The sequence below is a fragment of the Mugil cephalus genome, chromosome 16 (genome assembly GCF_022458985.1).
Source record: "Mugil cephalus isolate CIBA_MC_2020 chromosome 16, CIBA_Mcephalus_1.1, whole genome shotgun sequence".
NCBI lineage: Eukaryota > Metazoa > Chordata > Actinopteri > Mugiliformes > Mugilidae > Mugil > Mugil cephalus.
The window spans coordinates 23,783,567-23,800,656 of NC_061785.1; the positions used below are offsets into that span (position 1 = coordinate 23,783,567).

Below are 17,090 nucleotides of genomic sequence, written 5' to 3' on the forward strand. Positions count from 1 at the left end.
ATTCATTTGGAACTATAATTACCTCATAAGTACCTATTATTGAAAGTAGAAAAATAACCTGTGTGCTTTTATTTTAAAATGTAAAACTAAAAAATAGTAAACAAACAGTACAATGTCCTTCAATGTTAAATATAGTAGACACCGATCAAGCATAACATTATGACCACTGACAAGAGAAGTAAATAACATTGATCATCTTGTGACAATGCAATGTTTTGCTGGAAAACTTTCATTCATAGATGCTACTTAGACCCACCTAGACCAGACCAGGCACCCCATCCCATAGCAATGACGCTGATATGGGCACACACCAAAACAGTTGAATAGCATAAGGTGTTGACCTGGCCTCCAAATTCAATAGATCCCAAACTGATCAAGGTCCATGTCCATTCTCTGATGAGTCATAACTGTTTTGGAGGCACAAAGGAGACCTACAAAATATTTGGAAGGCGATCATAATGTTATGCCTGACTGGTATATGAAGGCAATGAATTGCCATTTTGGAATGTATAATTCTGAAATTTTAAATATTTATGCTTTGAAACTCATCAAATTATAAGCACATGTTTTTACACCATGAAAACATACATGATAATGGTTGTAAACAATGGATAATAAAGCAATGCCACTTGATGCATTCTCCACAAAACATTCAAATGATGCAAAGACAATTATGACAAAGCAAATAGCAGAATGATGAGTGAAGTGAGAAAAAACACAGGGAGTGATCCTACAAAATATATTATATATACAGTCACTTTCTAAAGGGTTACCAGTGCATGCTATGACATGTTATGTATATACTCCTGATCAAAATCTTAAGACCAGGTACAAAACTGCAAGAATTTGCTTTTTGCATCGTTGGATCTTAAGTAGGTTCTAAGTTGGGCTTCAAAATGCATAAAGAAGACCAAAATTTTTGAGCGGGCAATTTATTGAAAACAACAATTTAACTGAAATAGGCTGTTCATCAGCTGATCAAAAGTTTAAGACAAATCACACTGTCAAGACCTCCTGATGGTAAAAGCAAAAAAGCTCACTGTCTTTGAGCATGGCAGGATTGTTGAGCTGCATAGGCAAGGCCTCTCACAACGTGCCATTGCTGATGAGGAGACACAGTAAGACAGTAATTTTGAATTTCTTAAATGATCCTGATGGTTATGGAACAAAAAAGTCAAGTGGTAGACCCCCCCCCAAAAAATGTTGTCCACCAATACAGGGACTATCCTCAACTCAAATTAAGTCCACTACTGGTGCTGGCTGCAGTCCAATAACCATCGGACGGCATCTGCGAGGGAAGGGCTTCAAAAACATAAAACTTCTTCAAAGGCCACGTCTCTGTCAACGTCACAAAATAGCCTGTTTGGACTTTACAAAGGAGCACCAAACATGGGAAAAAAACTTTTATTCTCTGATGAGTAAAAATTTAACCTTCATGGTCCTGATGGCTTCCAATGTTACTTGCATGATAAGGAGATGCCACCTGAGATGTTTTCTAAGTGGCACAGTGGAGGGGCGCCATCATTATCTGGGGTGCTTTTTCCTTCAACGGAACAATGGAGCTTCAGGTTGTGCAGGGGTGTCAAACAGCAGCTGGCTATGTGGAGATGTTGCAGCGGGCACCCCTTGTGACTGAGGGCCCTTGTCTGTGTTGTAAGGACTGGGTTTTTCAACAAGACAAACTGCAGTTCACAATGCCTGCCAGACAAAAGACTTCTTCCAGGAGAATACCATCACTCTTTTGGATCATCCTGCACGTTCCCCTTATTTAAATCTGATTGAGAACATCTGGGGATGAATGGCAAGAGAGTTTTACAAAAATGGACCTGGAGCAATGTTCCCACTAGCCTTCTGGAAACACTTGCATTAAGTATGCTGTTGGGACTCAGCCCATTCAAAATGGAGGACAAGGCCACATGGCTTCTTTGTTCCCCAGACAAAGAAGGTCTTTGAACTCAACCTCCCAGCAGCCTTCACCTTTTTACACCTAGGTGTAAAACCTCCACTCTTGACGCCCATTGGTCACTGTAGGGCCAAGACCTCTGAGGTCATAAAGCCAATAAAAGGGAGAGATGCCCCTCTCTTCTCTCTTGCTCTTAAGTCTTTTCATGCCACAGCAGCAGTGGCTGCTCCCTGCTCTTCTCTCTCCAACTTCCATGAGGCCTGCAAAAAGCAGAGGCCTCCACTGGACTGGACATTGGTAGCGACGCGAGTGCCTACCAAAGGACTTAAGGACGGAACCAACTACCATGACACAAAGTCTAGTAGTTGAGTTAACAAGCAACAGAGCCACAAAGCAAAGCAGAACAACTATTCAACTTGTGAAGGAGAACCAAGGACCCTCCTCAACGAAACTGGAACTACACAGCCAAGACAACTGTAGTAGAGCCCTGCGTGGGACTGTTTTCTTCATCTCGCTCCTGCCCGCTCCCATTGAATTTCTGACCATTACCGGCCGCACCCACAATGTGTGTGTTACACTCCCGCAATGTGTATGTCCACTCCCGCCATCACCCACAAAACATATTATGCCCGCACAATAATAGAAATGCATTGATTTTGTGTCTTCTCCCAGTCCTGCAGGAGAAAACATGTAATTTTATAGGCTATTAATAAAGAGATTCATGGGGTAGTTTGTTTCATTTTCCTGGAGAACAGAGCAGGTGTGTCACCTCAACCCAGAGGTGCTGGATTTGTGTCCATTGTAGACTAGTATTTTTGGACATTCGTTACAACTAACAAAGTCCAGTTCGTTTCCATCTTTGTCACAGACAATTGAGAAGTTTCTCCAAATGTCAGACTTGCCTTGCTTTGTCTTAGTGCTGTAAATACCTTCTTTGAGCTTCCTTTCGACACCATTTGTTGACATCCTGTCACTAGGCTACGTCCCGATCCTGCAGTGTTTTTTTTTTTTAGCCGCCTGCTCCCGCCCGTTTCAAAGTTTACACCACCCACTCCCACATGATTTGAGTTGGGTCCTGCATCCCAATGCAGCCCTCTAAACTGTAGTTCATTTAACAAAGACAACAACAATTGGACTTGCAGCACCTGCAAATCAGTACACCACCAGCATCTGCTCTTGTGACTTGGTAATGTAACTGGTCCTAGTTAGCTTGTCTTGCACATACCTGGACTAAACATAGAATACTTCAACCTTGCCAATGTACAGTACCAGTTAAAAGTTTTAGAACACCACATTTTTTCCTTTTTTTTTTTTTAACTGAAAAATATTCAGTGTATTGTGTCATTGCACTCTGAAATGACAGCATAGAACTAATAAGCAATTTGAGTTGAAAAATAAATCATGGAATTAATTTATAGACCAAAATGTATTCTAAACTTTTGACTCATCAAAGTAGCCGCCTTTGGCAGATATAACAGCTGAACACACTCGTGGCATTCTTTCTACAATAGAAATCAAATTTCTTCAGAAAGTTCTTCCCAAGTCTATTGCAGAAGTTCCCATAAATGTGTGGCACTTGTAGGTTGCTTGGCTTTCATTCTTCTGTCCAGTTCATCCCAAACCAGCTTGATGGGGTTTAAGTCTGGAGACTGTGCAGGCCACTCCATGTTTTCAAGCTTACCGTCTTGTTCTTTTTTCCTGAGGTAGTTTTGGCATAGCTTGGACTTGTGTTTTAGGTCATTATCTTGCTGCAGGGTGAACCTCTGACCAGCTAGGTGCATACCAAAGGGTATTGCATGGAGCTGCAGAATGCTGTGGTAGCCGTTTTGGTTCAGGGTGCTGCTCACTCTGTACAAGTCACCGACCCTGGATCCAGCAAAACAGCCCCAGACCATCACACTTCCTCCTCTATGTTTGACAGTTGATGTCAGACACTGTGGAACCATCCTCTCGCCTACTCGACGGCCCTGCGTGATGAACATAAGATTTAAAATGTTGATTCATCAGTCCATAATACCTTCTTCCAGTCTTCAGTAGTCCAATGGCGATGTTTCGTGGCCCAGGAGAGCCTCTTTGTCTTATTCTGACATCTTAGGATGAGTTGCAGCAAGAAAGCCATTGCTGTCAAACCTGCAGCTCAAAGTCTTTTCTTCACAGTTGAAACTGAGACTTGCTTACTAAGACTACTATTAAGCTGTGCTTGAAGCTGTTGTCCTGTGAGTCGCCTATCACGCAAGCTGTTAACTCTCAGAAACGTCCTCTCATTCAGTTGTGGCTTTGGGTCTGCCAGACCGCTTCCTGTCAGAGTTTCTCCCAGTTTCTGAGTGCCTTTTGATGGTGAAGAAAACTGTACTCACTGACACCTTGACTTTCTTTGCAATTTCCCTGTAGGAAGGACCTACATTTTTAAGTGTTATGATGGTCTGTCTCTCTTCCATTGTTAATTGCCTTTTTCTCGCCATTTTTGTAGCAACACACTACTTTCTGCAGTACAATACTGTTCACCTGATGCTCATGAGGGTCTGGTACCACAGTGTGTTCCAACTGTGGGAACAGTAAAATGTATGCGTGCTTATGAGTGCCTTAATAATCAGGTTTAATTACTAGAAGTGATTCACTATGCAATATATGGGACATAATCACTGGAACAGAATGCATTGAACATGTACTGCGTGCAGAAGTGGAAAAACACTGAAGGCCGAATGATATGATTGTATTGAGAACAACATGTACTTAAAGGTCACAATGTATTTTCTGAAGATGTCTCGCGGGAGGAGCAGGACGCGCCGGACCACAATCTAACAGAGAAAGTGTGTCAAAGAGGAGAAGTAGATGAGCCAATCAGAAGTAGACAAACACCCTAGACTGTAGTAATAGAAAAGAACTGCTCCCGCGAAGGCAACTCAGATCCAGACTCATATCTTTGTATGTACTGTGGTCTCCACACTCTGCAGACTGTGAATAAATACTCGTACTCGACGTCATTCTCTCGTCTCTTTATTCCTCACATCAACGGCCCCAGAGAGGAGAGGAAAGCAGGGCTAAAATTCCTCCTCAACAATTTGGGGGCTCGTCCGGGATGTGAAGGAAGAACGGAGCGAGGACATTCGACTTAAACGATCGACACACAACGGCGAAAAGAGACAGAGCGCTCGAAACTAAGGTAAAGCAGAACCTGTTTATCGAATCTGCATTATTGGCAACACTAAAGTAAATGTCTCTCTAAGCCGGAAATGTGCCATCAGTAAAAGACGAACAGACGAGTACAACGAGAAATAAAGTAACAGGGTTACTAAAGAAGAGAAGAAGAAGAAAAAGGAAAAAGGAAAACCGCTAAAAGACGTAAGTGCATTCTAAATTGTAGCAGGGCTACAGCCGACTATCCCGGTCGTGGCGGACCCACCGTTGGCTCGACGGGGTCACGGAGTGAGCTGGGTTAGGGCCCCGAGGGGTGGGGACCCTCAAATTACCTGAAAAGACCTAACTGGGTTAGGCATATAGAATATCTGAAATTACAGATTGTTGGTTTGAGTCCATGGGGTTATAGTCCCCTAAAGTAGAATATCTGAAATTACACATTGTGGTTTGAGTCCTTGGGGTTATAGTCCCCTAAATTAGAATACCTGAAATTACAGGTGGGGTTGGGTTTGAGGCCCTGGGGTATCTCCCCTAAAGTAGTATAGTCTGCGGACTAATAAGGTGGAATTCCTGTGGAGCGGGACTAGCCCTCACGAAGAAGTCGGCATATAAGAATTGGCAATAAAATTAAAGAGAGTAGTGCGTCTCAGGTTGGGATTGTGATATACATATGTATGAGCTCTAATCGCGTTGTCTCTGTGTTTGTGTGTTCGTTACGAGACTGTGAAATAAAATAAGTGTGAAATACGGGGTGGAGAAGTTCTGAGGTGTCAGGAGCGCCGCAAGTACACTAGATAGTGTCTGAAGTGATATGACAAACTGAGAGCGGAAACCTAGTGATAACGCAAACTCTCAGCGTGACGGGAAACCTAACGGTGGCAACAAGTCACTAGATATCACTCAGGCTATCGTACTCAAACAGTCGCCCCAAAGGCTTGTGGTTCGGGTGTATTCCATAAATTCACCGGCTGGCCTCAGAACTAATAGAGAAGAACAGGCATAATGGAAGGAGAGTTTGAGAGAGAAATAGACGACGGGGGTTGGGGTCGTCCGCGCTCTGCGTGGGTGACATTTGGAGTACAAATAAATAATATGTTCCGTGCAGCAGAAGCCGTTAGCGATAAGAAGGATAAAACCAAGAAACTAGTGGAAGCTAAAGAAAGGGTGCAACAATTGGTTCGGTTTAAAGGGAAAACCTTAGAAGATAAGGGGCCTTTAGGCAAATGGTTGTGGGAAAAGCAAAAAGAATGTGAGGTTAAGGTAGCAGATCTAGTAGAGCAGGGAAAACAGGCAGGTTTGTTGCAGAAGTCCAAAATAAAAACTGAAACGGAGGCCCAGGACAAGGAACGACGGGACTGGACGGAGCTCGCGGTCTGGTGGCAGAGTACTACGCACCTACATTCGGCGGACAAGAAAAAGGACAAAGGAGGTCCAAAAGAATTGGTAACCACACAAGACACCCACACTCGTCCTCCTCCATACGCCCCACCTAAGACACCCACACCCGGCATATTCCCCACTTTACGCGTAACAGAAGGTACACTGCAGATAGACGACATAGCCACAGGAGAAATTGCGAGCCCAGCACCTGTACCGGCGAGCACGACTAAGACTCCACCTCCTATGACACTGACCAGTCCTGACAAAACACCTCGTCCATCACCTCACTGCCGCACAAGACAAAGCACTTAACGAGGGCAAAGAGTTAACTGACTTACAGGCGCAGCTGCTTAAATTACAACTAGCTGACGCTAGAAATAAAGTAAATGACAAAAAGAAAGAAAAAAACGTGTCCAAAGTAATGGTGTCTACCGAACCTCAACCAAATACTCCTGATTTGTTCCCGGTTCCTCCATGGGCGCCACAGCCACCGCTCTATCCATCTGGTCCACCAGGAGGCTACCTCAGAGGTAACTACCAAAGGAGGGGACGGGCGACTAGGGGCTGGGGTGCCAGAGGAGACTACGGGAGGGGCTACGGAGGTCCTCGTCCCTGCTTCCTGTGTGGAGACACGATGCACTGGGCCAGAGACTGCCCACACTACGCCCAACACCACCGAGGAGGTGGAAGACCGCCTCGAGGGGGAGGCCGTGGCTACGGACCTCCGGCGCCACTCCGGCACCACTGCCACCTGCCAGCACACCACCAGGGGGAGTGACCCAATTCCAGCCTGGGGTGACGACTGTGACTATCCCCAATATGAGTGACACACCCCACAGAGTGACCCCGACAACACCCAAACGGCAGAACCGGTGTTGTCAATGCAGGTAGAACAACTCAATCTACCATCTTCCTAGTGGACACAGGGGCTACAGTGTCCACAATCAGACGGGCACCACAGAACTCTATATCGAATAAATGTATCACACTAATGGGGTTCTCTGGGGAAAAGACAACTCTGCCATTCACCAAACTATTACGCACAAAATTGGGCACCCAGGTTCTACAACACCCGTTCGTGTTCTCCCCAGCTGTTCCAACTAACCTACTGGGCAGGGATCTGCTCATTAAACTCGGGGCGACAATCCTGTGTTCAGCTGACGGCCTCAAAGTCCATCTACCAGACGGAACCCGTCTGCCATGCTGTCAACAGGTCTCGGACCATGGACAATATCTCATACAACCGGTCGTTGATCCCATGGCCGACATCTATTGGGGCTTACTGAGACCTGAGACCACGAAGAGGGGGGGCATTCTCTCGGCCTACCTCGCGTGGAAGCCCTGGATATCACAGCTCCAGCCGCTCCTGTCTCCTCCCGACCCTCCACACGTAACGTTGTTTTACGATCGAACACAATGTGAGTGGTATCAGGAACAATTCCAGGAACAATTAGAAGGTAAAGAGTGGACAGTCCACTCCCAAAACATATACGTTGCTCCAGAAGGCGTAGCCGCCGGAGTTAACCTCACCACAGAACAACTAATCTGGTATAAAATGGCGGACGAAACGGCACCACACATTTCCCTAGCGTTACATCCAGAACATGAGGCTAAAGAGCTCGGTAGCATCGTAAAACGTTCTTTACAACAGACGGACTGGGCGCAAACGTCCGTCCCTCAGGTGCAGTATTCTGCCTCGACTAAAACGTACTGCATCCAGATAACAGCCACAGACACCGCCACACTTACTCATGCGCAGATATCCAGACACCACGGGCGTGAGTGGACAGATCACCCAGACACCTCAGCCATGCTTAGCACATTGCCAGACACGTTGTGGTCTACAGATCCCACGGACGTGGGTCTCATTAAGTGTGAACCAGTCACGTTTGAATTACAGTGCGATTATCCAATCTGGTTACGACAATATCCCCACAAACAGCAGGCGGAAGACGGCATACAAGACACTATAGATGGGCTACTACAAAAGAGGGTATTAGAACCATCTCAGTCATCTTGGAACACTCCAATCCTCCCTGTTGAAAAGAAAGGCACCGGCAAATACCGCATGGCACATGACCTTAGAGCGGCTAACAAGGCTCTTAAGACTCACACTGTCCCTGTACCAAATCCATACGTCGCTCTCACTAATCTCTCGCCCTCACAGGAATGGTTTACGTGTATTGATCTAGCTAATGCCTTTTTCTGCCTCCCTCTCCATACTAGCTGTAGGGACATTTTCTCGTTCACCTACAAAGGGCAGCAGCTGCGCTACACGCGACTGCCACAAGGCTTTAAACTCTCCCCCGGTATTTTCAATCAAGTTCTGAAGACAGCCCTAGCAGACTGTGTGCTGCCTGAAGGCGTGACTCTCGTTCAATACGTGGACGACCTCCTACTCGCTGCGCCAACGGCACCTACATGCCTCGAGGCCACACGCTCGCTACTCGCGCATCTAGCTAAGGCCGGCTTTAAAGTTAGCAAACCTAAATTGCAGGTAGCGTGGAAACAGGTCTCATTCTTAGGTCGACAAGTCTCACAAAAAGGCTCTGGCCTATCTCCACAACATAAATCAGCAATCCTACAGCATCCCAAACCACACACTGTCCGTGACATGCTCTCTTTCCTCGGCCTAATAGGTTACAGTAGGAATTACATCCCTGACTACAGCGGCCTCACTAAACCATTACGTGATCTCATCCGTGAACACGGTATGCGTAACCTCTCTGCCCCACTCAAATGGACAACAGATGCTGAAGCGCAGTTTATCGCCCTTAAACAAGCCCTGGCAGCGGCTGCTGACCTCGCCATTCCAGACTACTCCCTACCATTCTATCTAGATGTCTCTGGTTCAGAACTATGCACTAATGGCGTTCTGTACCAGAGAAAAGGGGGAGAGAGGGTAATACTGACTTATGTAAGCGTAATGTTGGATGCAATGGAAAAACGACACCCAGCATGCACACAACACGTGGCTGGAGTAGCAAAACTCATTCAAAAGACAGCACACATAGTGATGGAACACCAACTTAACGTGCTAACAACACACAGCGTGGTAGCATACGTGAACTCGCACACTTTCACACTAACAGCATTAAGACAACGCAGATTGAGCAAAATCTTAGAAGCCCCAAATCTCACGTTCACGCATGAAGGCATAAACATGGCAGAACAGATGAGCAACGGAGAACCACACCAGTGCACCGAAAGAGTGCACCGAGACGAAAAAGTACGACCTGACTTATCGAGTGAACCAATAAAAGGGGGACGTGACTTATACACTGACGGATGTTGCTACAGACATGACAAAGATGGACTGGTCTCAGCTTACGCAGTAGTAGAACAGACAGAGACAGGAACACATACAGTACGAGCAGAGAGGATCCAGAGACAGCAATCAGCACAAAGAGCAGAAGTCCTGGCAGTGATAGCAGCTCTGGAAGAGGGAAAAGGCCAGATAGTAAACATATACACTGACTCTGCATATGCAGCCGGGGCAGTACACGTAGAACTCAAACAGTGGCTCAGGGCAGGGTTCCTCACAGCTAACAGTCAACCCATCAGACACGAAACGGAAATGAGACAACTTGCAGAAGCATTACTATTACCTCAGAAAGTAGCAGTGATAAAATGCAAAGGACACGAGAAACATGAATCCGCGACGAAAGTAGGTAATGACGCAGCAGATGCCGCAGCCAAACAAGCAGCAGGATATACACCACACCTCGTCATGATGAACACAGAATATGAGGGACAGGTAAACACAGAAAAGGTGGCAAGCGCACAACAGGAAGCCTCCCCATAGGAAAAGACACTGTGGAAGGCTCGAGGATGTACGGAGACAAAAGGGTTATGGAGAGGACCTGATGGCAGACCAGTAATACCACCTCAGGTAAGGGAAAGAGCAATGGTGGAGGCACATGGAGTAGGACATGTGGGAGTCACACAAATGATGCATAATCTGAGACACTGGTGGCATCCATACCTAAAAGACATGTGTAAAGAACACATACAAAGTTGTGAACAGTGTGTACAGTACAATCCCAGACCAACAGTGAAGCCACACCCCGGGCGTTTCCCACTGGAGACTCGATCAGGTAAAGAAATAATAATCGATTACACTGACATGATCAATCCAGTAAGGGGGTATAGGTATCTCCTCATGTGCGTGGATGCCTATACGGGGTGGCCAGAAGCGTGGCCGACAAAAAGAGAAGACAGTAAAACGGTAATTAAGTTCTTAATAAACCACTATATACCTCAACATGGGTTTCCGGAGAGAATCCGGTCGGACAACGGAACCCACTTTAAAAACCAAGACCTCCAACAGGTGGAACAGATGCTGGGTCTGCAGCACAAGTTCGGTACAGTGTACCACCCACAATCCCAGGGAAAAGTGGAACGAATGAATCAATCAGTCAAAACCAAATTGGCAAAAATCTGTGCACAGACCAAAATGAATTGGCTCGATGCATTACCACTAACACTCATGGCCATTAGGAGCTCCATTAACCAAAGCACGGGTTTTACGCCATTCGAACTGCAGACAGGGAGAGCATTTCCAGGACCTCAGTCTCAGTTACCAGCAGGGGCAGTAGAAATGTCTGAGCTAACCCATAAGCTGTATTTCCATGAACTGCAAAGTCTCGTTACAGCGTATGCGAAACAGGTTGGCGACCGGCAGGCGGGAAAACACGACAGCCCCGGACCAGACGTGGACTGGGTGCTGCTAAGAGTCATCAAGAGGAAGTGGACGGAACCTCGGTGGACTGGACCGTATCAGGTGACAGAGAGGACATCACACGCAGTCCGGCTGAAAGGCAAAGGCGATACCTGGTACCACTGGAGTCAGTGTGTGGCTGCACAGGCTCCCACCCGATCGCTGAGGAAGACACACAGGGACCTGTGTGCAACGACCAAGGCACCGGCGAGTGCTGAAGCAAAGCCCACCTCAACAAAAGGGGCAGAATAATCCCCAGGTGGCAAAAGGGGGTGAAGGAGTCGAACCTGAACCCTAACGGAGGAACGGTGAAATTAGCGCGTTCCACCCAACAAGTAGCGCGCCAAGAATCTACTCGAAATGTTGCTATACGGGAATTGGAAGGTGCTCATCCTAGCAGGAGTTGTCGCCGTAGCTGTTGTAATAATTGTGTTCAGCATCTATGAATGGGGGCCACTGCAGGAACATAATAGAGGAAGGCGATCAGTGAGTGGTAAGTCTCCTGACGTCTGCTTAACATGGTACGGTGGCATGGAATTTAATTATACTGAAGGGACTACGACCACATTCCAATTCGATCTGTGTGATGTGATTCAGTGTGGAACACGGACAGCGCACTGGCGGGGGTATGATGTGTATCTGTGTTACCAGTCATCGGTAAATAGAGCATGCAGAAAGGGAAAAGGGTATGCCATGCAGTGGTGTACGGGCTGGAATAAGGTTACGAGCTACACCGGATGGTGGACGCCTGTGTATAATAGTGGCAGGGGACAACCGCCATTAGGACCAATAGCATTATCCAGAGCCCAATGGGTGCCGGGAAAATACGACTCCAATGCAAACAATAATCCCTTACTTTTGACATTCCAAGGTCCGACCCTAGGCTGGACCGGATCTCTTTACTTTATTTTGGGGGTGGACGTTTCAGGTAAAGATCCAAAAGCCATTATAAAGGTAAATATTGTCCAACCTAAATCAAGCGGCTCCACGTCTGTGGCAGCTCCCTCCCAAACCAAGGCCACGTCCACGCAGACATCTCATCACTCACTCATGTCCACAGACGATCGAATAAAGGTAATAGCCTACACGCAACTAGATTCTAACGACGTGATTAAGATGGCCACCGGATACTCAGATGACAATTTATGGTTGAAATGGGTTATCCAAACGGCCCGCGAGCAATCGAGCGGAGACTGCGTGGCGTGCGCGTCAGGACGCCCCAAATTAGTCACCGTTCCAGCCCCGTTACTCCCTAATGACACAGTGGGATTCCAGTGTATGCTTAATCTAACACATGGAAAAGACTCTGGCTGCGAGACCCTCGGACACCTATTCCCACCGATAAAAGACTATATTCTCACAGGACCATTCACGCCGGAAAAAGGTAACGGCACTTACATCTGCTTTAATTTTACTACACCCAGATGCAACATTGATCACACATCCACACCAACCATAGGGCTTCTGGGCAACATCCCCTCTGAATGGTGTAACGAAACCAGGGAGGGAACAGACATTGGTACATGGGCTCGTGCCGGACTATACTACTACTGTGGAGGCGTCAGACTTCACGTACGCATCAAATTACACTCTAGGGGAGTGTGCGCCATGGTAAGACTGCGCACACCATTACTTTTATTAGGAGACCATCTTATCACCTTACATACAACGCATGACAAATCGACTGCCCTTACTCGCCGACGACGCAGACACATATTGAAGAGGGCGCGTAGGGAGGTCTCCTCGCAGTCGTTTGACAATTTGCTAAAAACTAGTCCTAACAATCCCACATACATAGATGCCATAGGTGTTCCCCGTGGAGTCCCGAACGAATTTAAATTAGCTGATCAGGTAGCGGCCGGATTCGAGAATGTTCCTCTAATAAGTGCCATCTTCCCAGTGACCCCGAATAAAAATGTCGACCGTATTAATTACGTACATTACAATGTATTGAAATTAGCCAACCTCTCCCGTGATGCAGTAGCAGGACTCTCGGAACAACTGGCGCCCACTTCCCTCATTGCTATACAGAACAGAATGGCTCTCGACATGATTCTGGCCGAGAAAGAGGGTGTATGTTCCATGTTTGGAGACATGTGTTGCACATTTATCCCAAACAACACGGCACCAGACGGATCTGTAACCAGAGCCCTGGAAGGCCTGAGAGCGCTCTCGAACACAATGCACGAACATTCCGCCTCGACAACCCCATGGATGAGTGGTTTGCTAGCACGTTTGGTAAGTGGAAGAGTTTGATTTTATCCTTATTAATGTCGATTGCAGTATTTACAGCCATCCTGGTTACAGGTGGCTGCTGTTGCGTGCCTTGTATTCGGTCTCTAATGGTCAGGTTTATCACTACTACCATAGAAGGTAAATCTCAGCCACCGCCTTATATGATGCCCCTCCTTCAGGATGAAGTGGAGATGGAGCTGGGAGATATCAGGGATTCGTCCGCAGTTTAAATGTCTGATTTTATACGCTGGGCTAGCTTGTGTTGATCTCTTTATAGAGATCAAAAGGGGGAATAACAATTTTTCACTTAGTTAGCTTAGGTTGATCTCTTTGTAGAGATCAAAAGGGGGAATTGTGGGAACAGTAAAATGTATGCGTGCTTATGAGTGCCTTAATAATCAGGTTTAATTACTAGAAGTGATTCACTATGCAATATATGGGACATAATCACTGGAACAGAATGCATTGAACATGTACTGCGTGCAGAAGTGGAAAAACACTGAAGGCCGAATGATATGATTGTATTGAGAACAACATGTACTTAAAGGTCACAATGTATTTTCTGAAGATGTCTCGCGGGGGGAGCAGGACGCGCCGGACCACAATCTAACAGAGAAAGTGTGTCAAAGAGGAGAAGTAGATGAGCCAATCAGAAGTAGACAAACACCCTAGGACTGTAGTAATAGAAAAGAACTGCTCCGCGAAGGCAACTCAGATCCAGACTCATATCTTTGTATGTACTGTGGTCTCCACACTCTGCAGACTGTGAATAAATACTCGTACTCGACGTCATTCTCTCGTCTCTTTATTCCTCACATCAACGGACCCGGAGAGGAGAGGAAAGCAGGGCTAAAATTCCTCCTCAACACAACACTGCTTTTATGCAGACAGAGGGGGTTGTAAGTAGTCCAGAAAAGTTAGAACACGTGTAGGAATTAGTAGCACCAGCTTTCATGGCTGATTCAACTTTCATTGCTGCAGAACAGCTTTAAATTGGTAACCCACTTCACGTTCCCTGAAAAAGGCCTTGTTGTATAATTGTGACATGTACATTATTTTTCAGTTTTGGGTAACCAAACCTTTTTTTTTTTTAACCTCTTGCTGTTCAGTACTTACCTTTCTACTATTTCAAGCTATTCATTGGGCTTGCAAGACTTGAATTGCAATAAATAACTGGAAAAATGAGGCTGTTCTAAAACTTTTGACCGGTAGTGTATGTATTGATGGAAATCAGTGAAATACTTGAGCTTGTTGCTGTTGTCTATACTCTATCGGGATGAATTTGTGACTTTAGTGGTGAACAAAGGACACAACTGTTCCCCTCCCCCCACATCACGCGCGGTTGGCCTTAGAGGCCATCTTGGAGACCAGCTGGTTGTAACCCTCTTTGTCTCAGGACAAACTAACCACCCGCCATCTTGTCCACTGTCTGAGGTCACACTTCACACCTCACACAGACACATGGTCACACACACCTCCTATTTTTATAGCAATTATTAATATTTTGATATTAATATTTTACTAATTTGATAGCCAATAACCCGCCTGAGTGCACTGTACCTCTATGTCAAATAGAGCCCAACATTTATAGGGCATAACCTTGATCAGCACTGTCTGTAGGAGGCAGTGTACAATCCCAAACATAAATGGTTCTTCTGTGAGAGGCATCACATTCTTCATATTCTTACTAATATATTTACATCCTATTTGTATTATTCACAACAATGCCGGAACAAATTTTTGAAGTGATCAACAAGAATGGTGGAGCTACTTATTACTGAGTTCTTTTGATCAGCTGATGAACAACCTATTTCAGTTAAATTGTTATTTTCAATAAATTGCCTATTCAAATCTTTTGGTCTCTTCCTCCCATTTCTTCAGTTTTGCATTTTGAAGCTCAACTTATTTGAAAAATGCAAATTCTTGCAACTTTGTTACTGGTCTTAAGATTTTGATCAGGAGTGTCCACTAAGAGGTTAAATGGACCATTCTTAGGTTAAATAAAAGAAACATTTGGAAATTTTACCTGCACCTGGAAAATATAATGTCTGTCTTCATTAACGAGTCAGATTAGGTCATTAGAAACAAAATTTACTGTGAATATTTTATAACTGTGATTGTTTTTGTATTTCTATATAAATTAAAAAACATCAACACTGAGACATATTGAGGCTTACCTGATCCCTCCTCTGTCACCATGCCTAGTCCCTCAGCTTTGTTCTGCCTCTCAAATGCATTTAGATCCAGAACACTGAAACGAAGCCAGATTTAATGTGAAAAACTGACCTATCTTGCCTAACCTCTCTGTTACCTCAACTCCACCCCACTGCACCATTATGCAACCTTGACCTGAAGTTAAGTACCCATCTCTGTCCATAAAATTCTCTTAAAGCTGCAAACATACTTGTTTTAAGTTGTGTGCTATAAATGCTATACTTACTATTATACTTAACTGCTTCTAGTCCCATTAGTCCTGCATTACTCCTAAAAGAGGAAGAGACTGAAGGATTACCTGCATGACTGCATAAGACCAGCCAGACTCTGAAAGAATCCCACATCTTTCTTGTCTCTCAGATAATCCAACATTTTCTGTCAAAGATGCAGAGAAAGACCACAGACATGAGACAGAAAGATTATATTTTATCCTCAGTTTTCATTTAAACGCATTGTAGAGAGAGGGACATTCAAAAACTGTTGAAATATACAGTAACTGGCCTTAATCCAGTAGACTTAGCAATACACTACCTGCTGCACAGTAGAGTTTCCTCCATTGAGAATTGCTATCCCAAGCTTCAGAGTAGATGCCACCATGGGACCCATCTCACCTAGAGGAGATCATCACACACCCAGAAATCAACACAGAACAGAAACGATTCCAGTCCCCAGTTGATGTCTGTATGGGGCTGAATAATTTTAACAGATTTTTAAACAAACCACAGATTTCATATCAACAAACTATAGTTCCAGCAACTTGGTTAGGACAACTACTTATGACAAAAGTAAATTTTCTATTAGTAAACAATAGTTTGCTAATAGAACACTGCCTATAATACACTATATAAGATGGACTTTATTCCACCCGAACTGCAGCGGAGGGTCTCACAAGAGACGGAGGAGTCAACATAAAGAAAAGTGAGGCAAGCGGAGCGGGGTGCGGGTTAGGCTACATGCTAACCCACACAAGCCGGCACTGCCCAGTCTCCTCTTCACCAACGCCAGGTCCCTCGCCAACAACCTGGATGAGATTCATCTGAGGATCGTCTCACGGAAGTCAGAGAGTTGTGTGGCGATAGTCACTGAGACGTGGCTGGACAACAACATTCACGATGCAGCGGTAGAGCTAACGGGGTACTCTCTGTTCCGGGCGGGTGGCATTAGGCCCTAATTGTCGGAATGGCAACACATAACACTTTGATCAAAAGTCCCATCATTCCGAAATTTTTTGCCTCCTAAGGTCGGAATGGTGGTATGTTATCTGTTTTAAAGGTGTTGCCATTCCGACAAATCCTTTGTGCGCCTTTATGCTTGCATCATATGTAGCATTAATTATTACAATTAACATGCAGAGACTAACAACTGTGATGCCCATGTAGTGGGCATCACAGTTTCCCTATTAATTATTACCGGCGTTTTTCGCTCGGCCTACCTTAGTTTGTGTATTGTGGTGCCATTTCGACTGTGCCCGTTTTGTGCAAATACCCCTAACTGGTGAAG

General features: G+C 45.4%; 1 protein-coding gene across 8 annotated transcripts in view; it reads right to left on the reverse strand.

Moving 5' to 3' along the window:
• The window catches only part of ryr2a (ryanodine receptor 2a (cardiac)), a 235,045-nt gene that overhangs the window by 32,514 nt on the left and 185,441 nt on the right, over positions 1 to 17,090 (reverse strand). For all 8 annotated transcript variants that reach the window (XM_047609639.1, XM_047609637.1, XM_047609638.1 and 5 more), the window contains 3 exons: positions 16,122 to 16,201; positions 15,889 to 15,965; positions 15,554 to 15,627 (listed from right to left, as the gene is read on the reverse strand). In XM_047609639.1, the coding sequence (XP_047465595.1) occupies positions 15,554 to 15,627; positions 15,889 to 15,965; positions 16,122 to 16,201 (231 nt within the window). The remainder of the gene's footprint in view (positions 1 to 15,553; positions 15,628 to 15,888; positions 15,966 to 16,121; positions 16,202 to 17,090) is intronic.